At 38.8% G+C, this 27,991-nt stretch overlaps 1 protein-coding gene across 1 annotated transcript; it reads right to left on the reverse strand.

Moving 5' to 3' along the window:
- Positions 1 to 27,937, reverse strand: LOC148079144 (alpha-methylacyl-CoA racemase-like). The gene is made up of 6 exons (XM_087790618.1): positions 27,708 to 27,937; positions 25,212 to 25,468; positions 21,728 to 21,871; positions 16,601 to 16,761; positions 2,017 to 2,203; positions 1 to 440 (listed from the first exon to the last, which is right to left on the reverse strand). The coding sequence occupies exons 2-6, from the start codon at positions 25,456 to 25,458 to the stop codon at positions 31 to 33; spliced, it is 1,149 nt and encodes a 382-aa protein (XP_087646744.1). The 5' UTR covers positions 25,459 to 25,468; positions 27,708 to 27,937; the 3' UTR covers positions 1 to 30.
- Positions 27,938 to 27,991: the final 54 nt, after the last annotated feature.

Consider the following 27,991-nt stretch of genomic DNA (forward strand, 5'->3'; position numbering starts at 1 on the left):
TCTTGTTGTGTATTCTTGTTTTATTGTCACTCACAGGTGAGACTTACTGACGCTGCTCTCCACAACACCCGCCGCTAACATCCGTTTAATCTCCTGGTTTCCGAAGCCGAACTCCTGCAACACCTGGACCGTGTGTTCGCCCATGTTGGGGTCGGGAGCGACGCAGGGCCGGGCCGGGGTCCGCGAGAGAACCGGGGCGGGCCGAGGACTCTCCTCGCCGTCGCCGTCCTTGATGAAAGACTGTCGTTGCTGGTTGTGCGGGTGCGAGCCGACCTGCTGGAAGGTCAGGACCGGCGTCACGCAGGCGTCCGTCCCTTCGAAGATCCGGCACCACTCGTCCTGGGTCTTGGAGGCGAAGCGTTCCGTGAAGATCCGTCTCAGTTCTGGCCAATCCGTGGAGCTCATCTGCGGAGGCAGAGGGTGCGAGTCCAATTCCAAGCCTGCGAGGAGGAACGAAGTTCGGGTGCAAGTTTAACTATAATATTAGCTCATGATTGACATGTTTGTTAATTATTTTTGCTCCTTTTCATCTCTTTGTAATTCTTTTGAATTCATGAATAATCCATCGTCAATAATGTCCTCACGCGGTTCACAAGATTACAAGATGAACCTGAGCTGCCATGAATAATTGAGCTGAAATCAAACGGCTCAGTGAACCAATCAGGAGGCAGCGTTTCTGGCCTGGGGTGGAGAGATTTACATTTCAAAACTTTTACAGCACAGCTGGATCGATGTATGGTCCCGGGCGGGGCCACAGGCGGGGCCACACAAGGGGCCACATGAGGGGCCACACGAGGGGCCACAGGCGGGTCCACATGAGGGGCCACACGAGGGGCCACACGAGGGGCCACATGAGGGGCCACACGAGGGGCCACATGAGGGTCCACATGAGGGGCCACACGAGGGGCCACACGAGGGGCCACACGAGGGGCCACATGAGGGGCCACATGAGGGGCCACATGTGGTCCTTTGACAGTATTTATGAGGCCATCATGAGATCACAGCTAGACTATAAAACGTGTGTAGAGATGTTTCTGACATCTATGGAAGTATATCGTAATATTGAAGGATTTATTTTAACATTTAAAGGTTTTTTTTTAAAATAATTTAATTCAATTCAATTTCTTTATTAAATAGTTTGATTAAAACCATTTAAACAGAATTTAAAAAAAAAATGAATGTAATCATTTCTCAAATTCTTGTCTTTCAAATTAAATATAACATTTTGTAATTTAGCAAAGTATAATTTCCACACTTCCAAGCATTATTATTATTATTATTATTATTATTATTATTAGGAAAAAATCTACCTTTTAATATAAAAACTAAAAAAACGATTAAAAAATCTTTGATTTTTCTTCCTTTAAATATTTTATATTTTGTTATTAATTATTATTGTTTTTTTGTTTTGTATTTGTTTTACATACGTACATAAGTAAGTAAATAAGTTAGCACGTACGTACGTACGTACGTACGTACGTACGTACGAACGAACAAAAGTAAGTACGTACCTACGTAAGTAAGTACGTAAGTAAGCAAGTACATACGTACGTAAGTGAGTACTACTTATGTACTTACTGACGTACGTACGTACGTAAGTACGTTAGTAAGTGAGTACGTATGTAAGTAAGTACATAAGTACGTACGTAGGTAAGTAAGTAAAGGTTATTTGTAAAGATCTTTCTAGACCAGGGTCACAAGGCGCTTAAACAATCAAAAACAATACACAGTTATAAAGTCACTGTAGCAACAGGAACATTCTTTGTGGATTTTTTTTGACTGAAGTAAAACATTGTCATTTAATTGTTTAAATCTCTGTTGAACTTTTCATCTGCATTTTCCCAGCATTTAATGTTACCTTCAGAGAATTTAACGACCAAAATACTTGCTTTTTTTGTGTATAAATATTTGTAAAAAACAATGTTTTCTTTATTATAATATTAAAGCAGAATTCTTCAGGCACATAAGTTGGTCTTTTACGTTTGAGAAACATGTTTAAAATCCGTAAACACTGACCCACGAGGAGCTTGGCGTAGAACTGCGGCTCGATGGCGCCCACGGCCACGTGCTTTCCATCCGAAGTTTGGTAGGTATCGTAGAAAGGAGCGCCGCCGTCCAACATGTTCTCTCCCCGGGGACTCGCCCACATGCCGATGCTCCGGGACTTCCATATGAAGGAACCCACGTACGCGGCTCCTTCCACCTGAGGCGTGAAGAGAAAACATACTCAATAATTCAACGTAGTTCTGCGTGGAGTTCTCCATGTTCTCCATGTTCTCCATGTTCTCCATGTTCTCCATGTTCTCCATGTTCTCCATGTTCTCCATGTTCTCCATGTGCTCGCGTGGCTACAGAACTTTATTGATACCCTGAACATTGCTTCGGGAAATGAGGGTTTTCTCCGGTGTCCTTGAACAGTCCGAATATTGTCGGTACATTGTTAAAAATAGCAACGATTAAATAGTATCAAGAGTATCAACAGCGGTGAGCGCAGTCGCCTCACAGCAAGATGGTTGCTGGTTTGATTCCGGGCCGAGCCAACCTTTCTGTGTGTTCGTACGTTCTCCCCGTGTTGCGAGGGTTTACTCCGGGCACTCCGGTTTCCTCCCAGAAACATACAGAGGGAAAAACATACAGCGGGTTGAGATTTTTCCATTGGTATGAGTATGTGTGTGTGAATTGTTGTCTGTCCTTGTGTGCCCTGCGTCAGACTGGCCTCCTGTCCAGGGTGTCCCCTGCCTCTCGTCCTTCGATACTTGGATAGGCTCCCCATGACCCCGGTAAGGGATAAAGCGGTAGAAAATCAATGAAGATCAATAATTCTGCACTAGATAGACAAAACTTTTCTGCTGTATGAAAAAAAAAGGATCCTGATGAAGAATTGCATTATGGGAAGTGAGAAAAATGAAGAGATTTAATCTTTTCAACTTCCTGGAGTGAGTCAACGATCAGGGTTTCGAAATTTCACCGCGGCAACCACGTAACTTGCCGTGACCGTCCTACGCACTTGCCGTAATGCCCTGAAAAATGAACCCGTGTTTACGGTAACGACTTGCGGTGACCGCCCTTGGCTTTTTAACTCGTTAATAAACACTAGTAGCATAATCGTTTCGTCGAATGAACGTCATAAAAATCGTCCCGACTTTTCAACTGTTCAATGTCTAACGGCGAAAGGTAAACGACACGCCGAGCCATTTTGGAAGCTTGTGTCAAAGGTCAACTGATGACGGAAACAGTCGAGCAGTTCTGAGTGACACATTTGCGTCTCGAAGGAGGTGAAGGTGTCCGGTGGAGGTCAGGCAAAGAGCTTTAAACATGCCGAGTAAATACACAACTTTTTTTTTAGGTTCATTTCATTGTTTAAATGCAGAGTTTAACGTATTAAGTGGTTTGTTTGCCCTCGAAACTCGCCAGTTCATGAACCTGTCGATGTTGTTCATGTGTGTTTATTTTGATCCGTTGCCGTCGGCGGCCAAAGGCCTATTGCACAAAAGTAGGATAAGGGATTAAGCCGGGCCATCTTGGTGATCCTGGCTCAACTTCTCTGTGGTCCCGTTGCACAAAGCGGGATAAAAGAACGTTGGATATGTTTTGACATCAGTTGCCATGGAGATTTATTCTGTGGAGTGAGCCTGCTCCAGACAAGGCTAAGTTCCAGGATCTATATGATCTCAACCTTTATCTCAGTCCGAAGTCACCACAAATCAATATTTATTACACTACACACTTTAAAACATTCAACCCTCTGTAAATATTAAAACATGTGGGATCATTTAACTGATCATCTTTTCCACAGACTATACACAAACCATATAGATACGCGAAGAGTAACATGTTACTTTATTTAAGGATTAACCAAAGCAAAACTGCAGTCCCATAAGTTGCATAAGAAAGGGCCCGACAAGGATGCAGGAGCCTCCATGTAGGCCTGTATACAATGACACTAACAACTCAATCAAATCAATGAAAAATAACAAATTAATTTACCAGTGCAGACCATATTAAGTTCTCAACTTAACGAAAATAATCAACAAATACTGGTCTCAGACCAGCCGACCGCTGTCATCATCCGGGAAGACGGTAGCATTGTCCCGGTCTATCAGTGATGGCACTGTAGGGGGCGCTCTTCTTCCTCATGCAGGCCACAATTACATCACATGTCGGGGATAACGCTCAATGGTTCAGGCACTGAAAGCCTTCATACCACTAGCCCATCAAGCCATGAAAGAAAAATGAAATTCTTTTCCTATAGCTTTAAAGTGAGTTTAGAAGCATGAGACAAATATGAACATGGTCTGACTCAGAATTATACCAAGTAATGTTTCCTTTTTGAAAATTTTGTCTTGGAGTTCTTCATAGGCTTCTTAAAGGACGTTTTGTTGCTCTTGTTGTCTCAGTGCATCAGTGAATCTGTGATCGATCGCAGGGTCTGGTTGAATGAATGAATCCGTGTCTGCTCATCCTGGCCTTTGTGCAACCAAGTAACCCTGGACGCTATTGTTTTGGATTCATCCAGCCCAGCTTACTTACTTATCCTGGATGTCTAAATCCTCCTTTTGTGCGATAGGCCTCAAGTGTGTAAAATACGTGGATTTGTATACTTTTTGTAAACATAGAATACAAGCCGCTAATGAAAACGATAATATTGATAGAATGATATTTGCACGGTGTTTTACATTTTTGTTTATCATTTCCTCTACAATATATATATATATATATATATATATATATACACACACACACATTTGCTTTGGTGCCCCCTACTTCGAAAGATATGTTCCAACTTGCTTTGGTGACCTAAAATGTATGCTCCTCTTAAAAGCAACACTTGCCTTGACCTTAAAAAGTTTAAATTCGAAGCCTGAACAATCAATGTGATTTTTTGACAAACGACTATAAAAAGATAACCGCTGTCGTCTGTGAGGGCTCTCAGTCCTCCAGGTCATGGTTATACAAGGGGTTCAAAAGAGATCGGTTCTAGAATGTATGGATCCAAAGTGCAACTGTGGAACTACTTTATGGAAAAATATTTTATATATATAAAATTTTTAAATGTATACATGGCAACACTAAAGAACTAAAGAGACAATTCCGCTGACTTTGTGGGAAACCATAATACCATGAAATTTATTTAACTTTTCTGGAGTAATGTATGCTGGGCCTGTAGCGATACAATCATCTCACGATGCGATTTGATACAAAATCTTCAGCTCATCGTTACGATATATTTTTATAGACATCATTTTGGGGATTTGTTTTAGGGGACATGGAATTTTAGTGACATCTTGTTATTGTTCCACTATCTGTTCATTTTACCAATAGAAGTAAAAAACCAAACATGTCCAAACCTCAGCTTTAAAAGCAACCCGAGTCGACTGTATCCTCTTGTACTCAGTCATCGCCGGGATCTCGCAGGATTTCATTATTCCTTTGGCTAATAAAATAACTATGAAAGAATTTTAAATATGATTTGGAATGTAAAAATAATAAATAATAATAAAATCGATAGAGTGCTGTTCAATATTGGTAGAGTAACAAGAAAATAATATTGACATACACAGGTGTATCATATATTTTTTTTAAATGGAGTCCCTTGAGGAACATGGAAGAAAAAAGGATCTTAAGCATCAAAAAAAACCTCCATTAATAAAATATAACAAATGAATCCAAACAAATTAAATCTCTTTTCTTTTCACTCTTGAAGTATTTAACAAATATCTAAACTAACATTTTTTTTATATATGCATGAATATAAACTGCGCAATGATTTTTACATACTTTATTTATTCATGTTTGTTGTTGCACATCGTTGTTTATGGGTTCATGTTGTTTTTGTGTTCCTGCCTTCAATTTAAATGTAGCTTTTTTTCTAACCATACGTGTTACCTCTTATCAAGTTACAGTTATTAGAACCAATTCAATGTTGATGTGATTCAGCTTCTCCATGACTACGAGATATGAACGCCACAATACCTCCATCATGTTGAACTTCTAAGCAGATCTCTCGAGATGTTTCCGAGTCCGTCTTACTCAGCCACTTGTTAACCTTCAAATCAATTCTCCATTTAGATCCGCAGAGACCGGAAAACACCTTTGATCCCTGAACACCTTACGAAATACACAATGGCAATTTAAACTCCAAGACTTCTGCACCGTGTTGTCAACATGAAGATCAAAGTAATTGAGAGTTTCAACCCCAGTGTCTTTCTTCAGATGCAGGAAAAAAAAAAAAAAGAGCAGAGAAGTGGAACCAGCCGAGCGGAAAACAAGGTGATTTACAGTTCTGCCCTGTGGCCAGACAGATAAACTGTAGCCCAGGGCTCTGAGAGCGCTGATCCTCTTCCTCTCTGACAGAAGTGTTCAACTCATCGCATCAGTTCAGACGAACCCCGAGTCCCGTTTTCACCGTTCTCTGACACATGCTCTATAACAGCCACGCAAATCACACGTCCTGTCACTGCTAACACACGATAGCGATGATCCTCGGATGCATCAACAGCTTCCACGTGTACAATTAACTGCAATTACGACGACACTCAGCTCTGCATGATCACATGTTTGGCTCTCACGCAAAACTCTGTGGAATCTCAGTGTTTTCTGTTCAAAACCTTTGACAGTTTGAGTGCTTTTCTACCTTATTTTATTTTATCAGAGAGTGCATACCTCAGCCAGGACGCTCTTTTCACACACCGACATTCAGTCTTCAGCTTGAGTTCTGCACAGCAACGGGTTTCAAACCATTTCACAGGTTTTACAGAAGTAAAAATTCGGTCCAAAACCTCTAAACAGGCCGAGCTACATGTTAACAAAGAAGCTTTTTTCTTCCAGAACACCCTCACAATTCTTGCATCCTTCATACTTTCTAAAGAGTTTCTGCGTACATTTCTTTGCAGGATTTTAGAAAAGGGAGCTGCTGTTTTGACGTGAACTGCTTCCCAACATCATCCTTTGCTTGAGGCTTCTACTGAGGATGTGGACAGTGTTGAGGTCAGAGACAGATGGGGGCCACAACAAAAGCTTCTCTGCCTCACTGATGGGCATTAAAGGAGAGGTTTTGAGGTCGTGCATGGAGATGATTTTGCTGTTCAGTTTCGAATTGTTGAAAAAAGATGTCAAAAACTCTGTAAACTTTGAGGAGGTCCATATACAAAAGAAAATGTAAGGTCCCTGAAGGTGTTGAAATAAAATGTAATTTGGAGGTTTGTTTTGAGTTACACTGCACCAAACTCTCATTCGTAAGGTTGTGGATTCGAACCCATGAACACCTGTAGATAATGTCATCTTTGAACATAACTTTTTATAATTGATATATAGACACTATTTATTATTATTCTATGTCGGTTATACAAGTATATAAACCCAAAAGGGAAACTTATTCAATTGTCTACTGGTTATTTTATTTCTCATATGCTTTCTTCACACACAAAAAAAAGACCGACTTTCTCACCTCCTTGCCAGTTATAACATAAATCTGTCATCTTTGACAATATCATATGATAAAGATGGTTTAAAATATATAATTAAAATAATTTCTCCAAAAGTCTATATTGAACTGTTTGGTGGGATAGTCTATTCACTGCGGTTATATTTCTGATCAGCGAAACTAAATAAGTCCCTTAAGAACATTACACTTTAATGGTTAAAGACATCAGCCAGACTGTGAAAAACCAAGGCAAATATAAACGTATCTGTGAGAATTATTTTGACATTCACAGATACGTCAATCGCATGCATCAACACAGTTTGTGATGGATTGCGCATTAAGAGGTGAGGCACTGCCTCACCTGACTACCCTGACCCCACGTCCCTACGTAATAATGGCTTGGCTCTTCAGCCAGCTGTAATCACGCCTGCTTTGTTTATTCAACGAGTCCCTTGGAGATGGAGACTAACGGGATTGAAGATGCGCGGTGACAAACCTCCATGCTTGACCAATAACATTAGAGTGGGTGTGGTTATGGTCAACAAGATTTAATCTCCAGAAAACCAAGTGTTTTCAGTGGGCGGAGCTTAAGATCATTTTCTAAGGTTAATATTTAAATGAAAAGAGAGTTTTGTACAAACACACACCGTCACACATCACTTTAAGACACACTTAAATGAACTTATTGCTTTAATAAAGTAACAAACTTTCCCCAAAGTCTCCAGTGATTTGGATCCAAATCCTCAAAAAATCTACTGGTGATGTGTTGATGAGGTCTTGTGAAACAGCTTAAATGATTAAATGAAACTCCATTTATATTTAGAACTTCTACTACGATCTACTATTCAACCCTTGTGTTCCCTCAGGGTCAAGGTGACCCGAAGGCCTGAAAACAAAAAAGTGTTTGTAGTATCCCTTGTGTTGTCTCTGGGTCAAACGACCTCCACCACCGCATATGTATTCATGGGAGACGGGGAGGTCGTTCGCCCTTTGGGTCACCTTGACCCTGACACAACAAGGGCCAATGACATCACTTTTCTTCTTTTTTTTTTTAAACTTGGGATGTTGCTACGGTACGTCACCACCGGCACAAATCGTATGAATAGGTCTGTGTCTGTGTTGGTCTCCTCAACTGAGTGGCCGTACAAGTGATCAAGTTCCAGACGACACTTCAGGGCACCACCAAAATCTAATCGACAGAGTAGCACCGGCAAAGACATAACCTTGGCTGAGGTAATAACTTTCTTTCATTGATATTGAAACCAGACGTGCTAAATATGACTCCAGTGGGAGCCGCGTCTGCCAAGGAGAGTTTGTGCGACTCACATTTGTAAAGATTTAGGGCCAATCCCAGGCGGAATGACGGCAAATGTCAGAAAAAACCTTCCTTGTTCTCACCGCGTGACGGGACGATCGGGCCGGAGATTGGATCTTCTCATGTGTCGACGAGGAAAAACTCAAGTGATTCCGCAATGTTACGATCGTTGTGGAGGGATTGACCGTGGATTTCTATTCAAAGTAATAGTCGAGGTGACGTTTGAATTTTTAATAAGGTTGCGACACCGTCGCCGTTTCAAGACGACGTGACGCGTTATCCGGGTGGAAAGAATAGGAAAATGAGAGCCGTGAAGGTGAATAAATAAGGGCTTCATATTGTTTGTTTTGTGCTTTGAATTATTGACACGTTACTAAGCTAAACAAAAAATATATATATTGTTCCGGAGGGACGACGTCTACGTTGCGCTGCTTCAAAAATACAGATCGCTCCCAACATCTTTCACCACCTAAAACGGTGTGTGAAGTAGACTTTCAAGGAAAGAAAAACTTTGAATAAGGTCGCCCTCTCGGGTTCAACACAAGGTGCTTCAATAACACATTTGAATGAATCACCAAAAACAATTCTGACTTCCGACTGATCTGTTGAGACGACACCTGAGCGGGTGACATCTCTGGTCGACCCTTCATGGCAAGGCATTCAGACGTCTTTCAATTGTAGACAAAAGCCAGCTCGACTTCTGACCCTGGAAAATAATCATTTTCTGATACAAATTAGTCAGAGGCTGTGACACATTGAAAAGCTCGCATCTGACATTTGAACCTGACAAACTACCAAAACTCGCTTTCTTTAATTTTCAGATAAAGATGCAAAGATTAGGAGAGACACTTCTTTTTTTTTTGGTATGGATAAAGAAGTCTCTCGCTTTTACACAACTTTCAACAGTTTCACTGTCTTGCTTTTTTTTTGTAGCGAATATAAAAGTCAATTGTATCACGCTGCAGTCAGGAACATGGAAGCGACTTGTCTTTGTTCACCAAGTTTTAAACAGAAGATTGACTTGAACAGCAGATAACCTTCAACACAGCCAGAGAGTGGGAGGCACCAATTACTGCACCAACTTTACTTAAGGTTTCCCCTCATAACAGTCTATGCTGCCTTTCTGCACGCCGCTTAATTTAGTGACGGCTCATTGTTCGCTGAAATGCTGCATTTAAAATCTCCACGTCTATGGTGGCAAAAGTGATTGAAAGCTGCGATTGGTCGCCTGGGCGGCAAAGCATTACGGGAGTAGGTTCGGGTCCCCGAGATGGATTGCGCCCCGTGATGTAGTTTTTGCAAGTTGAAATAAACGTTGCCAAATAAAAGAGAAACAAAAAATTAAATGGTCACTACTTTTGAGTGATGGGGGGTTCTTGAGTTTATTATTCTTTTGAATTTAAATCATTGCTCTGAAAGGTTAAGGTTAGGTTTTTATAAACAACTTAAAGCATGAATTCATGAAATATTTGATGAAAAAAATGTAAGTTAAACTGACATTTATAAAATAAAAAAATGTTATCAAACAAAACATACCTAAAATAAGACTTTAGCCACAAAACAAACACTGATTTACATTGGATTAACTTGGATAAAGTGTCTGCGAGTCACTTTAATGTTTATATTTATAAATACATAATAATAATAATAATAATAATAATAATGATCTCTATTTATATAGCGCCTTTCTAGACCAGGGTCACAAAGCGCTTTGACACGTTGAATGTTTTTATTTTAGACAAAATCTACAATGACGGAAAACGACACCTGAACTGAGATGAGGCACAGAAACTAAAGCTCTTTTTGCTCTAGTTATAACCGTTTGCATCAGATATGGTACAATTCTAAAGTATCGGTACTCAAGGTGTGGATACTTTGGTAAGTTGTTCTTCTAATGAGCATCATTAAGAATCAAGCAATGGGACACATTCAAAATTCCATCAGCCTTTGTATGGTTTTGGTCCATGGGAGGAAACCCACGCAAACAAATGTGCCGTAATTTTTTTTTAAGGGCAACCTTTAGAAGAGATTTTGATAATGTTCCGTCTGAATTAGGAGATAAAATCTACTCCTGAATGCTGCACAGCAAACATCATTAGTGGAGAGTTTTATTATCTACTTCAATGTCTTATTCCTTCGGTTTCTGCAATGCAACTATACCCAGGTCGCCTGATTTTGTTTGGATTTTATAACTGTAGGATTTAGTGATTTTAATCTTTAACGTTCATCATATATCATTGAAAAGATCTAGTTTCTTGCCTTTAGATTTCTTTTAAAATGAAGTTAAAGCAAAATACTTTTTCACTCTTAATGCAGGTGCACTAGATTCTGTTAGTTGTTTTGGTGGTACTGTTGCCATTTTGATGATTCAGAAGATGATGGACTTCAGATCAAGGTTATAGTCATTTAAATAGCCAAATCCTTGTGAGCATTGTTTCTCGCTGACATTTTGAAGATAGACGTGCAAGTATTTTGGTATCGTTTTCATTTTGTAAGCCACGATTACTTTCCTTTTCAATTGTCAACACAATATTTTAGCTCGTGTCGCTCCGAGCCTTTTGTCCTCGGATGAAAATACGTATTCACATAAATATTTCCTCACAAGTTTTGCTTGGATATGCCAGGAAGACTCTTTTCAGAGCAATTGTTCATGCTGCTTCAAAGGCTTCAGTACAAGAGGGACAGTTTGGAGGTATTTGGATGTTTTTAAGTGTTTTGAACAAAGAATACCGAGACAGATTTCTCTATAAAAATAAAAAACACTGAGTTGACATGAGGGTGAGTAGAAAATAAGTGAAGTTTGAATTATGGGTGGACTATCTCTTTAACAGATGTATTTAGTGGGAACTCTTCATCTCTGCCATTAGTTGTTGTTTTTTTCATTCCCCGTCAAGGTCACCAGTGCTTTCATGAAAATCGTTATAACCATGAAAACATCTTTTTAGAAAGACTCACACTCATCTTCACACATTTTGTAAACACTTTTATAGCCTTTTGAAGGCAACAACTTCATATCAATGAAAAAATGACCAGGGAAGTATAATTCCAGTACCACTCAAAAGATGTTTGGAATAAATTGGGATAAAAGCAAAATCTCAAATTCAATCTACCATTAAAGCAAGAGACAAGAGGTGAGTCAGCAGAATAACACATCGATGACTTCATTAGAATGATTGAAGTTTCCTGCATTCCCTGATTGAACCTTTGGCGAGCAACAAACTTGTAATGGGAACGAAAAGTTGAATAAAAGATCCATTTACTAATGTGATCAACGTTAACTGCGGAAACTCACAAAGCAGCAGCAGCTGGTGGCAATGGAAGCAGAACCCTCAGTCGAGAGGATGTTACGCACCGGTTGCCGTCATAGAATTACATTTTTATCTCTTTCTTTCTTCTTACAACAGTGTGAGACCTGGAGGTAGGAAGAGCAGATGAGAAAGAAAAAAGAGTGGTGGAAAGCGAAAGAGGTTGTGATGATGAAAAGTGGTACTTTCATTTCACGCTGAGACGCGTAATTCCGTGACCACATGGTGACGCCAAGAGAAACCCATTTTAGGGCGTAGGAAATTAAAAATTATCTGGACACTTATGTTGGTTTTATGTTTAAAAAAAAATAAAAAGCTGATCGTCAACCAATGTGCTTTGACATTCAAATGATTTCTCTTAACACTTTGGGACAGACGTTCACTTAAAAATCAAAATGGATTGATAAATATAACTTTATTGATGTTGATTAATTGCATTTCTTAGTAACAAAATAACTTTCTTTTAAAGAGTTTGGTGATAATGTTGTCCATTTGTATTTGTATTATCAAAACAACTCTGAAAGCTTCTGAACCGATTTGAATTATGTTCAAAAAAAAGGATTTTTCGCACTCCTTGGCTTTCAGGATAATTTGCAAAGGAAAAATAAACGACACCCTGGTTTGAATAAACTTTCCATCAAATAAAAACAACTTCCATGTAGATTTGTTAAGGGGTTGTTAAGACAGATTCCAAAGATGGCTCGCCAACTCAGACATTCCGACAGCACTTGAACGTTTCCCGGCATGATGCTCACCGGAGACCAGGTCAAATCAAGAATTTGATTTTAAATGAAGTAAAGCAAAATTGTTGGGGAATCAAATCATTGATTAAAATGAGCTGCTTGGCAGTCATCTTCACTCTCCAGGCTTCTGTCATTTTCACAGAGATTAATAAAACAGATGTTTTTGCTAATTTGTCTGGAAGCACTCGAGAGGTTTATCCCATGATTTAGTTTCAATCCTTCCGGTTATATAAAGAAATGTCAGGTTATAACTCTCTGGTGTATTTTAATGAATCTTACGGCTATGATGAAAAGTGACTTTCAGGATCACTGCCAGCTTTAAGTCTCAATTTAATAAAAGAGGGAAAGCAAATGGACAGCACGAGCTCTTATGAACTGCTGACCCGCAGCATCTGCAGGTAGTCTTGCTTATTAAACAGGTTTACAGGCCAGTGTATGTGTGAAAAATAAGTTTGCAAGCGCCACAACTTTGGTATTCGTCAACCTTGAAATATATTCATATCGTTTTCAATATTGGAGCCGAGCCTGCAGCAATAAAAGTCAACGTCCATATTTTGGAAAGAAAGCCAATTTCAGCTTTTCAGGTTATTTATTCAAGATTTGTTGGTAGTTTGAGACAGTTTCCATTGATATAAAGTTGAACCATGTCTCATAATATGTACATGCATGGGCAGAAGATGAGAGTCTAGGGGCCCAGCAATGAGGTGGTACAAAAAGACCAACTAACACTTAAAGTTCAACTAATGTGTGTATGTGCGTGTGTTTTGTTGTCTATAAAACAACTTCTACTTCAGTCTATTGTACTCATCAGTAAATTATCTTAAGCTCCGCCCACTGAGATGAAATCTTGTTGACCATAACCACACCTACTCTGCTGTGATTGGTGAAGCATGGAGGTTAGTCACAGTGCGTCATCAATCCCCAAAGTCTTCACCTCCAAGAGACCTGTTGTATAAACAAAGCGGGGCATGATTACAGCTCCTTGGAGGAGGAGTAAAGCCTTTAATAATAGACACAGCTCACGTAAGCCCTTGTTCGCCCAGATTTCAGACAGGGGTAAACTTTATAAAGTAATAACTTCACAACATGGTCATGATTTTTCACCTCGTATGAATAAAGGATGATCAATAACTGTGATAACAACAAGAGAGATTTGCAGCTGAACTGCTATGAACCCTCATATGATGAGACTCCAGCGGGAATCTGACTGACTCAGGTGCAGAAATGTCCGACTGTCTTCAAAACTAGTTTTGAAATTCTCATTTATGATCGTGATAGAAGACCAGCCACATATTGTTGTGCAGCGCCAAATGTTTGATTTGTTCTGGGTGATTGTTGTTTTGGCTCTCACTATTATTTTTCATTTATGTTCAGTCACGTGATCACGCTGTGTGTCTACATTCCTCCGAGTGCTGCCTCCTGCATCGGACCTACTCCCACCTGGATACAGGAAGCGGTTCAGTGAGGATCCTGTTCCTGGACTTTTCTGGTGCCTTCAACACCATCCAGCCCACTCTGCTCCAGGACAAATTGACACGGATGTTTGTGGACCCTGGTCTGGTCTCCTGGATTACGGACTATCTCACTGATCGACCACAGTATGTCAGGCTGAAGGACATCACGTCTGACACTGTGGTGTGCAGTACAGGGGCACCTCAGGGGACAGTACTGGCCCCTCTCCTCTTCACCATCTACACTTCAGACTTCTGCTACAACTCAGAGCCAAGTCTCGTCCAGAAGTTGCTGACGACACTGCCATTGTTGGATGCATCAGGGACAACAGCGAAGATGAGTATAGGAGTCTGATACGTGACTTTGTGGACTGGAGTGAGAGGAACCACTTGCAGCTGAACACCTCAAAGACCAAGGAGCTGGTCTATGCCTTCGGGAGGTCCAGGACAAAGCCACGTCCAGTGTCCATCAGAGGTGACGAGGTGGAGATAGTTCACAACTATAAGTACCTCGGTGTGTGGCTGGACAGTAAACTGGTCCTGCAACACAGACCATGTATATAAGAAAGTTCAGAGTAGACTGTACTTTCTGAGGAGGCTTTCAACATCTGCAAGAAGCTCCTTTGCATGTTCTACCAGTCTGTGGTGGCCAGTGTCCTGTTCTATGCTGTGGTGTGTTGGGGTGGAAATGTGTCCAAGAGAAGTGTCAACAGGTTGGACAGGTTGATCAGGAGGGCTGACTCTGTGGTTGAAGCTGGACTCACTGGTGACAGTTGCTGAGAGGAGATCACTGCACTACTGGAAACTACTGTCAATCATGGATGATGACAGTCATCCTCTGAACACTGTCATCAGTGAGCAGAGAAGAAGATTGAGCATGAATGCTCCTCCCATGATGCTACACTAATAGACTCAGGGACACATTCATTCCTCGGGCTATTAGATTGTACAATTTTGAGTTCGAGGGCAGGAGTGGAGCGAAAGTATCTTGACATTCTATTCTATGTTAATCTTTGTATCCTTTGTCTTTGATCTATGTTCTTTATCTTTAGACATAGATTGTTTTATCTTGTTCAGTGGTTCTTAACCTTGTTGAAGGTACCGAACCACCAGTTTAATATGCGCATTCACCGAACCCCTCTTTAGTGAAAAATAAAATATGATTTTTTTTAAATTCAAGACATAAATATGTATATGATACGTTTCTGTATTCCCCGTCTCCTTGCAGCTCAAGAAGTGTTCCTTTAGTTTTGCTGGTGCGAGACTAGAGTTGCTCAACTTGCTGTTGCAAAGTATGTGGTATGACGCTCACTCCCATCACATTCCGTATACGTGTGAATCCATGTTGTACATATTCGTCCGACCACTTTTTTCTTTTTCCCAACATAGTTAGTATGGATTCAAATATGAACAAAGAAATCACACGACGTACTATCACGACAGTCGCACGTTGACTACTGGGCGCAGTAAATTCCCCGCAGCACTGATTGGCCAAACAGTGAAGCGTGATCATCTGCAGCCAGTGATGGCCAAGCCCGGTGTGTCATCACAAATTTAGACGATAATTCGGGCGTGTCCGGAACCCCTGAGACCGACTCACTGAACCCCTAGAGTTCGATCAAACCCAGGTTAAGAACCACTGATCTTGTTCTTTCTTTTTATTTCTCTTCGTTCTTTTTCTTATTTTTAATTTTATGAATAATCGTCTGTATTGCTGTGTCTAATTGGAAAAAAAACAAATTTCAATCAATAAAGTTCTACCTAACCTATTTTATTGATGTTATTTATTTTTATATGCTGATAGAATATACAAGAAATTATCTTTGAAAAATGCTTTTTGAATTGAAAGAGAGGGGAAGCTCTGCACAATAGATATACCAGCAGATAAAAAGTCAAAATAAACATATACACTGCTATTATAATATGATAATATAACATCATAATATAACGTCATGATATAAAGTCATTATATAGAGTCAAACATGCCAAGATATGTACAAAAGTGTAACAACGAGTGTTTCAACAAACATTCTACAGTGAACAAAGACGGTGCCGCTGAACTTTGGAGTGATTATCAAAGCAGAGATTATAGCGGAGATAACAGCAACTCTTGCACTGGTCAATAAAAAAGACAAGATGAATCACATTATTATTGATGCAGACAACTTCTAATGTCAGACATATTGAGGGTTTTAAGTAAATTAACTAAATCATTCATATGTTAACCGCCTGGGTAGAATAATTACTAGAAAATATTTGGATTAAAAGCTGTTTTAACCACCTGCTCTTTATAGAAGATTAAGTGATATTGAGTCATCACTTTCATAATGCAAGAAAGGCCAAGTTGGCAGTTTTTGACTCACCATGCTTGCGTCAACAATCTGTCCTTTTCCTGACTTTGTTCGCTCCAGCAGCGCCAGCACGATCCCCATGGCACAGGTAAGGCCGCCACCAGCAAAGTCAGCCAGTAGGTTCAGTGGAGCGTAAGGCTTCTCTCCACTCCGACCCAGCCGGGACAGAAGACCTGCAACAGTGACCATTGATCAAAGAAGTCCTACTGGGCCGTGCTTGTGACAACTTTTCTTAGCTTCGGTAATTCCTCTCTATCTAAATGAGAAAAATCCATGAAAGAGTTTGACTGTATAATGTTAGATTCTTTTATAAAAGCCCGCTGTGGTGATGAGCACGGAAGGCAGGATGAATAAAAGCTTTGATTATTCTGAGAAGCGATTTGAAGCTTCTTTTATAAAAGAGGCCTGGCTCGACTGATTGCAGGTTTTTATGTGTTTTTCCTGTCTCAAGTTGACATTTATGAGTAACTAATGCGAAACTCCAACACACATGTTGGAAGTTTATATATTTACAATGATGTGAGGGTTTTTTTGTAAAGCACATTGTGCATCATTTAATGACAGTGTGTGCGTGTGCGTTTATGCACTTACACATGGACATGAAATAGGTTCAGAGTGGCATGGACAAGCATGAAATGGAACTGTGTGTATGTATATATATAGACTTATATATAGATGTACTCTGGTATGTCCTATCAGAGTATATGTATATGTATATATATATATATATATATACTCCGATAGGACATTAGGATGATTAACGGTAGACTTGTGCTTTGCCTGTTCCCGCTATAACTACACTAAAGAAGAAAACTTTTCTTTTTTTAACTCCACTTTACTCAAAATACTTTCAATCTCTTCTTTAGAAAAGTTAGTTTAGCTCCCTTTGTTTACCCATTGTCTGACAAGTGCATGTTGGTCAATGTCTATTCACGGGCGGGAATTAACCAATTATCGTCTTCTCGATGAACCATCAAACGGGATTCATCGTCATACATAGTTTTCACGATCAGATCTGAGGTGCTTCATGAATCAGGAAAAGCCATGACGTCCAAAACTGCGTGTAAATTTACACACTTTTACCACTTTTGACCCATTGTTTTTTTTTTTAACAAAGTACTGAGAGACACAGAAATGAGAGCCCTTATCTCGTCATGGGATGTACCATACATGCTCATGAAGGTTCAACGACACTAAAGTAACATTGCAGGGAGCCAGAAAAGACGTATTCAATCTTGTGTTTTTCACTTTACGATGTTCAATTGTACATCATATTCAAGAAAACTGCACCTCTATGTTACTTTGTTCCACCAAACCAGAAGAAGACTCCCGTTTGTGACACGGAGTGAAAACCCCAGTGGTTGTCGCTAGTTATCAGGCAACAACAGACTCCAGTGGAGCCAAAAACACCAAACTTTAGATTCCCCTTGCAGTCCACGTATTCACTCCCTCCTTTCTTCACTGAGGTACTTCCTGCCATTTCATCCTGGCTGAGGGTACAGACGCCAGTCGTTGTTTGAAGGGGACACTTTGAGAACCCCCCCGACAACCTCTTTCAACAAACCTCTATCGACTGCCGCTGAGATAAGAGCAGCAGGTGTCGAAAAAACAACAACTCTGTAGCTCAAGATAATCCTGGTTGAACGTTTCATGAGAAAAAAAAACATCAATCCATGGATCTATGCATTTGAAGAAGGGAATTGAACACGTACATAAGCAATTAAATTATAATGTAAACATATCGTATTGATCAAGCATAATGATGTTAGCTTGGGAAAAAAAAGTTGGAATCAGTTGGAATAAATTACGTAAAATATACAAACTCTTCACTTCGATTAACCTGAGGGTCAGAACGTCCTAGGCTTCCTCCAAAACAAGCCTTGCTTTTGAAAAGAAAAGGGAATTATAAAATCCTCTTCACTTGGTGGTGTGAATAAATGTACTACCACCTCTCAAACAAACTCTTTTAAAATGTCTTAATATCAGAGTTTTCAAACTCAATCATTTCAATAATTAGATTGACAATGTACTAGTTTTGATCTGACCTGAGAATGATCAGGTTTATACTTGAAAATTTGGAAAAAATATTGATTGTAGCAGCTTTTAGCCAAACAACTAAATATTGGTAAATGATTGTCAATTTACTAGCATGACCAGAAACACATGTTAACAAGTTTCAAGTTTCGGCGTCGTGCATCGGCCGATAAGATACAAATTTGGTTCCACATGTCAACCGTTGACATACTTCCGACAAAATTGGATCGATAGGTTTATATAGTAAAATAAATTGTGAATAATAATGCTTCTGAACAACAGAGTCCATGCTTTTTCATGCCTCAATATTCACTAAAAAATAGATTTAATTTTTGTTTATGTTTTTAATGACCTGAGGAAACCCTCAGATAAATGATCCTGTCACATCTGAACAAAGGATCAGTAATCTAACTATGGGCATGTAATTGTAAGTAATTTATATTTGTAGAGCGCTTTTCCAGACCAGGGTCACAAAGCGCTTAAACAATCAAAACAATACTCCATTAAAAAAAAACCTTAAAAGGTCAAGATAACACTGAGAACAACACAGGAGTCTCAGAATCAAGGAAAAGCCTGCACGAAGAAAATTGTCTTAAGATGTTTCTTGAAGGAGTCAGTAGATCATCAAACACAGAGGAAGATCGTTCCAAAGCTTAGCCCGAGCTGGGGTGTAAGTCTGGATCAGATCACTGATGGAAGGTCTGACCATGAATAGATCTGAAAGTAAAACCAGAATTTTAAAGTTGATCCTGAAAGAAATTGGCAGCCAGTGAAGAGTTTTAAGGATTGGAGAAATTTGAGTTCTTCTACTAGAGCGGCTCAGAATTCATGCTGCAGAGTTTTGCGTCAACTGCAGGCGAGACAGATCCTTCTTGTTTAGACATGAAAACAAACTGTTGCAATAGTCCAGACGACTGGGTTCCGATGCATACGTTCATTATAATCCTAAAGTTGAAACTGGAGGCAAATAAACGCATAAGAACTCACAAAAAAGAAACACATCAGCCACACGAGCAGTGATCTCTGAGTCCATAACATAATTGGGGAAATCCCAAGTCAGAAAGTACAATACTGGCCCAAAGTTTAGACAAACCTTCTGGTCCCACTCAAAGACTGATGTTAATTTCTTGAAGTAATGGTGGCGAACCGCACTTTTTACTTAGCCGATTGGTTCTTTCCATAAAATGGATTATGAGGTTGTCCAATAGGGCTGTATCAACCTGGCTTCTGCACAACACAACTAATGGTCCCAACCATAAGGCAAACCATTCTACTAAATAACACTGAAAAGACTCGCGTGTAAAGTAACCATTTCAGGTGACTGCATTATGAAGGTCAGCAAAAGAATGACAAATGTCTGTAGACATCAGAGAAAAAGGTGAGCACTTTGAAAAAACTAAAATACAAGACATGTTTTCAGTCGTTTCAAAATGTTTGTTGAGTATATAATTCCACACACATTCCTTCATAGTTTCAAAGCCTTCAGTGAGAATCTACAATCCCGATAGTGGTGAAAATAAAGAAAAGACATGCAATTAAAGGGTGTGTCCAAACTTTTGGTCCAGTATACAGTACTATCCTGATCCCCAAGAGATAATCTGCTGTCGCCAAAAAGGGTCAGCATGAAAAAATATTGGTGTTAAATGCTACGTTGTGCTTTTTGAATATTAGATATAGCTGAAGTAACTATGAAGTTCATTTTAATTTAAAAATATTTTGCATTAATGCTGTGGGGATTTTGTGTTCTGGTGAACTGACCCCTCCCCAATAAAAACAAGTTTAGTTAAGGAAAAAGTTAGCCGTAAAAGGCTAAATTAGCAGCTCTTTACTTTTTACTATGACGTGAAAGTACTGCATTCTGTAAACAAGTATGGGAGGATGAAAATATACAACATCACTCCTGCAGGAGGTTTCATATGGTGGGTCTTCATTACAAACGTTACAATATATTATGATACTGTAGTAACAAGTATATATGTGTAGTATTGTCCAGTACTTGACTCTGGTGTTGCAGAATTTACAGACCACATGACTCTTGACGAAGTCGTAACTGCTTTCATTCGTTTTTTTTAAACCCAAACATGTCAAAACATCAGCTTTAAAAGCTGCTGGAGTCCATGTATCCTCTTGTCCTCAGTCATGGCTAGGGTTTTTGCAGATCTCCTTTAGCGGAGAAGATGCTCCCGGTTTGTGATAAAGACGTTCTCCTTGTGTATCACAAGATAAAAAAAAAATGACAGTCATGTCACCTCTAGGGCTTGGTATGTTAATTGTAAATATAAAAATATATATAGTTTTACAGACAAGTTATAGAACTAAGAACCATTGAAGAACCATTTTAAAAACAAAATGTGACCTAAAAGCCAGAAGAAAAGTAATTAAATATTTTTTTGGGAAGAAATACTATGCTGTCGAAATATGATGATACCATGTTTGGAAGAAAATATTAAATATGGTAAAGGATCTTCAGGCTCTTTGTGACGGTGCACACAATAAAAACATACTCAAATTCTTCCAGGTGAAATTTCTGTTCTGGTCGGTAAAAAAAAACTTTTATGAAAGTTTAATAGTCTATCACAGCACCTTGAATAATTAATATTCATTATATATATAATTATAATTTAAATTATTATATTGTATGTGGAATGTACTTTACCAACTAGTTTATTCTAATGAAAAGAAGGTCAATGACCCATTTAAAAAAAGCATAATAATATTGCATTCGTATAAAGCCTTGAAACGCGTATATTGTTTATCAAAGTCTTACCTTTCATTAATTTTCAGGTTCATGACAACGACATTGTGTCGTTCGCCCTCCTTAAGAAAAGTAAGCCAAGGTTGTTTTAAGTAACAGATTTCTCAAGCTTGTGTAATCAGAACCGTGCAATGTAAAAGATTATAGACGACATACATTTGCAGAGTGAAATGAAATCAATGTTGTGTAACTACACATCTTTCCTGAACTACGAGTAAACTTCTGGGCTCTGTAGATGCTGGTCCGGCACTAAATTCTCTCCGGTGTCCATCACTGATGCGGGGAAATCCATCTCGCCCTGAAGGCAAACCCGTCTTTGAGATTCACGGTGCTGCTGGCGAGGGAATTACCTGACACAGCCAGATAATTGATGTCGTGTCCAGCCTCCGCGGCGTACGGCCCGCTCTGTCCATAGCCGGTTAATCTGGCATAAATCAGACCAGGATTCTCCTTCAGCAGCTCCTCTGGCCCGAGGCCCAACTTCTCCATCACACCTTCGTCGAATGAAGGAGAAACACCACAACGTCAGGACACACGAGTAGCATTTATGGCAGAGCTGTGGGAGGAACACGAGCAAACAAGGATGTAGACCCTGGATTATCCTAATAATCATCATTTTTTTTCTAAGACAACTCAAGGTCCAGCTGAGAAAGGTTCTTAATCCATCATGGCAGAAGTGCAGTCTCAGGGCTTAATGCAGATGTTTATTATTTATTATGCATTACTAGTTCAACTTTGAATATGATTTGTCCAATGTTTTTGATTTAGGCAATAATTTCCTCTGCATCTCCATCCACCCCCTTTTAAAGTACTTTTTGTGCCTCACACTCAATTTAGAAGTTAGTAGTTTATATTTGGAAAGCGTCTTAAACAACAGAATAGTACACGGTTAAAATACATACAAATTTAGAAACATTAAGTAAAAAATACTCAGAATAAAATGCATTTTTTATCATATTAACATGTCTTTTTTTTTCAATAGTTTTATGACTTTTATTGAGAATAATTAGATAAAACTTTATATAATGAACAATTATGTTTCTCATTGTGTGCGTTATCTTGTAATATAATACAGTTTTAATGAATACAATTCCTGTCATGTTTTTACAACACTGGCAATGGAAGTTTCTGATTCTCAATCCGAGTGTAATTTAACAATGTAGGATTATTTTCATTGATTTATACAATTCTTTTTATCTTTTATTATTTTTTGGGGCCATTTTAGCTGTCTTTTTTTTTCTTAAAGTAAAGATTAAAAACAAAAGTATACAAGTAATTTGAAACATAACTACCCACCATTGCATCAAGACAATTATAGGTAAAATAAAAATGGATATTTATTTTAAAAAAAGAAAGAAAGATGAAAACCTTGAAATGTAAATTAATAAAATTTGACCTCACGATGATTCTTACTATTAAGAGGTAAGATTAATTGTTAGATACTATATTTAAATCAATTCAAGTATTACTTCCTTTGAATACTCCCCCAAGTATTCAGAAAATACATAAATAAAACAAACAAACACGGCGACATTAAAGACAAGTTTTACAAATTTATATTCAATAGAAGTTTTTAAAAAGTCAAGTAGTTGAACAAATAAAACCTTTTAATGACCAAAGAAAACAAACATTGCCCTTGTTTTACTTCCAGCATATTGGAGTTGTTCAATTTAAATTAAAAGGTGGGAAGAAGCATCAACCTTGTTCTGCAACAGTGATGGTTTCAGCCTCTCAGCAGAATAAATGGTCAGAGTGTGGAACTGTTTCTAATCATCGTCTGTCACGGTCTGTTGGCTTCTTTGAAACGGCTGCAGGAAGCTGCGAGTCTACAGGTGGGATATTGGACTTGGTTATTGTTATGTAAAGGAAATATTGGTTAAAAAAAACTTTTATTTAGAATATTTTTGATTACGGTGCGAGTTTTCAACTTTAGTACGAAGATGCTCATTTTAAAAAGTGCAAAATCAGTGAACAAGTTTATTTTATTAACATTATAAGCACCAGAGTATAAAGTTGCTTCATAGTTACTAAGAGTATGTACATGGCTAAGGCTCTGTAGTAATATTATTGAGCTTCGACCGAGTAATTTTATGGAGCTTCGCAGAGTAATACTATGGAGCACTTGTACTGCACTGTGGAGTACAACTGCGGAGCCCGGTGGAGTAATACTACGCAGCCTTGCAAAGTAATTCTATGGAGCCTTGCAGAGTTATACTTCTGAGCACTGTGTAGTAATAGTACACAGCCTTGCAGAGTAACACTACGGCCTTGGAGAGTAACAGTACGGCCTTGCAGAGTAATACTATCGAGCCTTGCACAGTAATACTACCGAGCCTTGCTCAGTAATACTACCGAGCCTTGCTCAGTAATACTACCGAGCCTTGCACAGTAATACTACAGAGCCTTGCACAGTAATACTACGGAGCCTTGCACAGTAATACTACGCAGCCTTGCACAGTAATACTACGGAGCCTTGCACAGTAATACTACCGAGCCTTGCTCAGTAATACTACCGAGCCTTGCACAGTAATACTACGGAGCCTTGCACAGTAATACTACCGAGCCTTGCTCCGTAATACTACGGAGCCTTGCACAGTAATACTACCGAGCCTTGCTCCGTAATACTACCGAGCCTTGCTCCGTAATACTATCGAGCCTTGCACAGTAATACTACCGAGCCTTGCTCAGTAATACTACCGAGCCTTGCTCAGTAATACTACCGAGCCTTGCACAGTAATACTACAGAGCCTTGCACAGTAATACTACGGAGCCTTGCACAGTAATACTACGCAGCCTTGCACAGTAATACTACGGAGCCTTGCACAGTAATACTACCGAGCCTTGCTCAGTAATACTACCGAGCCTTGCACAGTAATACTACGGAGCCTTGCACAGTAATACTACGGAGCCATGGACAGTTATACTACGGAGCCTTGCACAGTAATACTACCGAGCCTTGCTCCGTAATACTACCGAGCCTTGCTCCGTAATACTATGGAGCCTTGCTCAGTAATACTACCTAGCCTTGCTCAGTAATACTACAAAGGCCTTGCACAGTAATACTACAAAGGCCTTGCACAGTAATACTACAAAGGCCTTGCACAGTAATACTACGGAGCCATGGACAGTTATACTACCAAGCCTTGCACAGTAATACTACGGAGCCTTGCACAGTAATACTACGCAGCCTTGCACAGTAATACTACCGAGCCTTGCTCAGTAATACTACAGAGCCTTGCACAGTAATACTACGGAGCCTTGCACAGTAATACTACCGAGCCTTGCACAGTAATACTACCGAGCCTTGCACAGTAATACTACCGAGCCTTGCACAGTAATACTACCGAGCCTTGCTCCGTAATACTATGGAGCCTTGCACAGTAATACTACGCAGCCTTGTACAGTAATACTACGGAACCTTGCACAGTAATACTACCGAGCCTTGCTCAGTAATACTACGGAGCCTTGCACAGTAATACTACGGAGCCTTGCACAGTAATACTACGGAGCCTTGCACAGTAATACTACCGAGCCTTGCTCCATAATACTACGGAGCCTTGCACAGTAATACTACTGAGCCTTGCTCCGTAATACTACCGAGCCTTGCTCCGTAATACTACCGAGCCTTGCTCAGTAATACTACCTAGCCTTGCTCAGTAATACTACAAAGGCCTTGCACAGTAATACTACAAAGGCCTTGCACAGTAATACTACAAAGGCCTTTCACAGTAATACTACAAAGGCCTTGCACAGTAATACTACGGAGCCATGGACAGTAATACTACGGAGCCATGGACAGTTATACTACGGAGCCTTGCAAGGGGGGCGGCTGACCTTTACGATAGGGCTCCAGCAGGACGTCAGACTCAAGACAAAGCTTCTTCAGTACAGCGACACCTTCAGGAGACTTCAGGTTAACGGCCAGGGACCGTTTCCCCCGTGCTTGCCGGTCCAACGCCAGCCCGGCTTTGGTGCGGTCCACGCGGATTACTTTGGCTCCAAAGTCGGCGAGGATCATCCCACAGAACGGTGCTGGAGCGAGGCCCGCCAGCTCAAGAACTCTCACACCAGCTAGAGCCATGACGGAGACACTGGAAAGAGGAATTTGTCATACATGTCATATCATGGTTGCCATGCCAACAGGTGAATGTGTATGGGTGCTTTTAGATAAGGACTGGGGTGATTAGAGCAATATGAAGAGCCAGAACTCATTTTTTCTAAAATGTCATTGTGAGGCAAATGCAGTCTGATGAGTCAAATTTATCACCTTCAGTTGAAAAACATAATTATTAAAACATACCTTCAATTCAGTTAATAATTATTTTTTGATTAAATGACCAGAGGGGGGAACTGTCCACTCTCAATAAATAATGGACAACTTGTTCTGACTGTAAAATAAACACTTGAGGCTGTGAGTTTGTGTTCAACTGTCAAGGAGTTCTGGAGTACAAATAGAAAGTGTGTATTTACTTACCTTCTTGTCTCGATCGTAACATAGCCAGAATAAATACACACAGAAATATGTATTATCGCTGGAGACGTTTTCGTTAAAATAAATATGTACATAATGTTATCACTCTGTTTAGCAAATCTTAACTATGTAAACAAATGCAGGACCTTAGGTTACTTAACTACTGGTTAGAAAAATACTGTTACGGGAACAAGTGAAAATAAACAAGCAAGACGGAGACTTCTTAGGTACACAAAATAAAATGTACACAGAAAAATAACACTGATATGTATGGAGGAATACTAAAGAGTTGCGTTTTTATTTTTATTTAAATGTTGTCATTTTAAGCATATTTATTTTTTATGAACAATTGAAATCAACATTTTTATATTTAAGGGTTGCATTTTTCTATTGAATAATTTAATTCAATCATTTGTATATTTAAATTATTTTTCTTTCTAATAGTTGAATTAAAAAGAAGAAAAAAAAAGACCAAATTTTATTTTAAATTAAAGTTTGAAATTTTAATTCTAATATTTCAAAAATACATTTTCGAAATTAAATGTTCTTTAATTCATAAACATTTAAATTCAACTTTCAGATTTTTGTATAATTGTGCCACAAACCAAATTTGAATGTAAAGAAAAATATAATGTAACAAAAATTATTTAAAAAAAAATAGAATTATTTTTTAATTATTGAAATTAGAATGACTAACTTATTAGTTTAATATTTAGTTTAAGGGTGGCTCCATTATACCAATATTTGTATATTTAGTTTAAATGGTTATACTTTATTGTATTACTATTTAGTAAATGTATTTTTATATTATTGTATGTGTTAAAAAATGCATTAGTATTGAAAATATTAGAAATTTTTATTCATTCTTTTATTAATGATAAAAACAAAAAAAATGTAATTTTACAAATTATGAAATTTCTGTTGAAGAAAATAAAACTACATTTCAACATTCGAAAGGTTAAATTCAAACATTAAATATTCCGATGACCCAGAAATACTTCCACATACGGACATGAAGGTTTATTTATATTGTGGTAAAACAATAATAATCACCTTTGGCTCTAGGTAAATAAAACATGGCACTTATGGAAAGTAAGTAAGTAAGTAATTTTTATTTATATAGCACTTTTCCAGACCAGGGTCACAAAGCACTTAAACAATCAAAACAATATTCAATAAAGTATATATTTTAAAGGTCAAGATAAAACTGATAACACAACAGGAGTTCCAGAAAATCAAGGAAAAGCCTGAACAAGTAAAAGGATAAATAAACAGTTTACTGCAAGAAAAGGACATGCAAGACATTATCCTGATCTAATTGTAAATATTGTTTGCTTCAAGGGTTTCAGGCTGAAACGGTTTTTATCTGTAAAAAATAACTGAAAATTAGAAAAAAAAAAAAAGGGAAATGAATTAAAATACTGTAATAATAATAATAATGTAATTTCTAACAAAAATAGATACAAAAGTTTAACTAGTCAACAAAAGTTGCCTATAAATCCCACATCAATTAAAAATGTATTATTTTTAAAATACATCGTTAAAAGCTCATTCATTGACGTGTCTTTATCACGACTTGAACTTAGAACGTTCACCAAAGTCGGACAAAGTTCACCAGGTGAAATGTCAAACTATATATTGTTTTGCTTTTCTGCTCTTTAATACGAGAAATTAAACTTTTTTTTTAAGTTTATTTTCGTTATTGCGTTTCAAGATCATTAGAAGTGAAGGTGACGAGAAAAGTATCAAACATAATTCAACCTAACAATATTAATAATACTTAATAACAACGAGTAAATAACATAAAAAAGTCTTGTTATGTTCATGAGAAGACAGCGTTAAATAGAGGATGTTCTTACCTTCAGGTGAGTTCCAGAGACAGAACTTCTGCAGCAAGTTAGCAGCGGATCTTGACAGCTAGCTTGTGATGCTAGCAGCTAGTCGCAGGCTGGACAACTTTAGTAACCGCCCGCGGGAGGAAGACTCCGCCTGCAGCTCAAACAATAAACACATGATACTCGGAACCTCCCGTCGAGTCTCCGTGAATCTTTAATGTACAATAAAAAATGTTGTTTCGTTGCCTTTATCAAGCCTAAAGGTTCGTTTCACGCTCCAAGTGCACATAGCGGGATACGCTGATGCA

The sequence above is a fragment of the Callionymus lyra genome, chromosome 5 (assembly GCF_982586985.1).
Source record: "Callionymus lyra chromosome 5, fCalLyr1.hap1.1, whole genome shotgun sequence".
Classification (NCBI taxonomy): domain Eukaryota; kingdom Metazoa; phylum Chordata; class Actinopteri; order Syngnathiformes; family Callionymidae; genus Callionymus; species Callionymus lyra.

What these genes read in the sequence shown, in the direction of transcription:
- LOC148079144 (XM_087790618.1), bottom strand. Translation starts at nt 25,458, where the DNA reads ATGGCTCTAGCTGGTGTGAGAGTTCTTGAGCTGGCGGGCCTCGCTCCA. An exon ending in GCTGGAGCCCTATCGTAAAG is followed by an intron (nt 21,872 to 25,211) that starts GTCAGCCGCCCC and finishes CATTCGACGAAG; the next exon opens with GTGTGATGGAGAAGTTGGGC. An exon ending in CTACGCCAAGCTCCTCGTGG is followed by an intron (nt 441 to 2,016) that starts GTCAGTGTTTAC and finishes TCCTCCTCGCAG; the next exon opens with GCTTGGAATTGGACTCGCAC.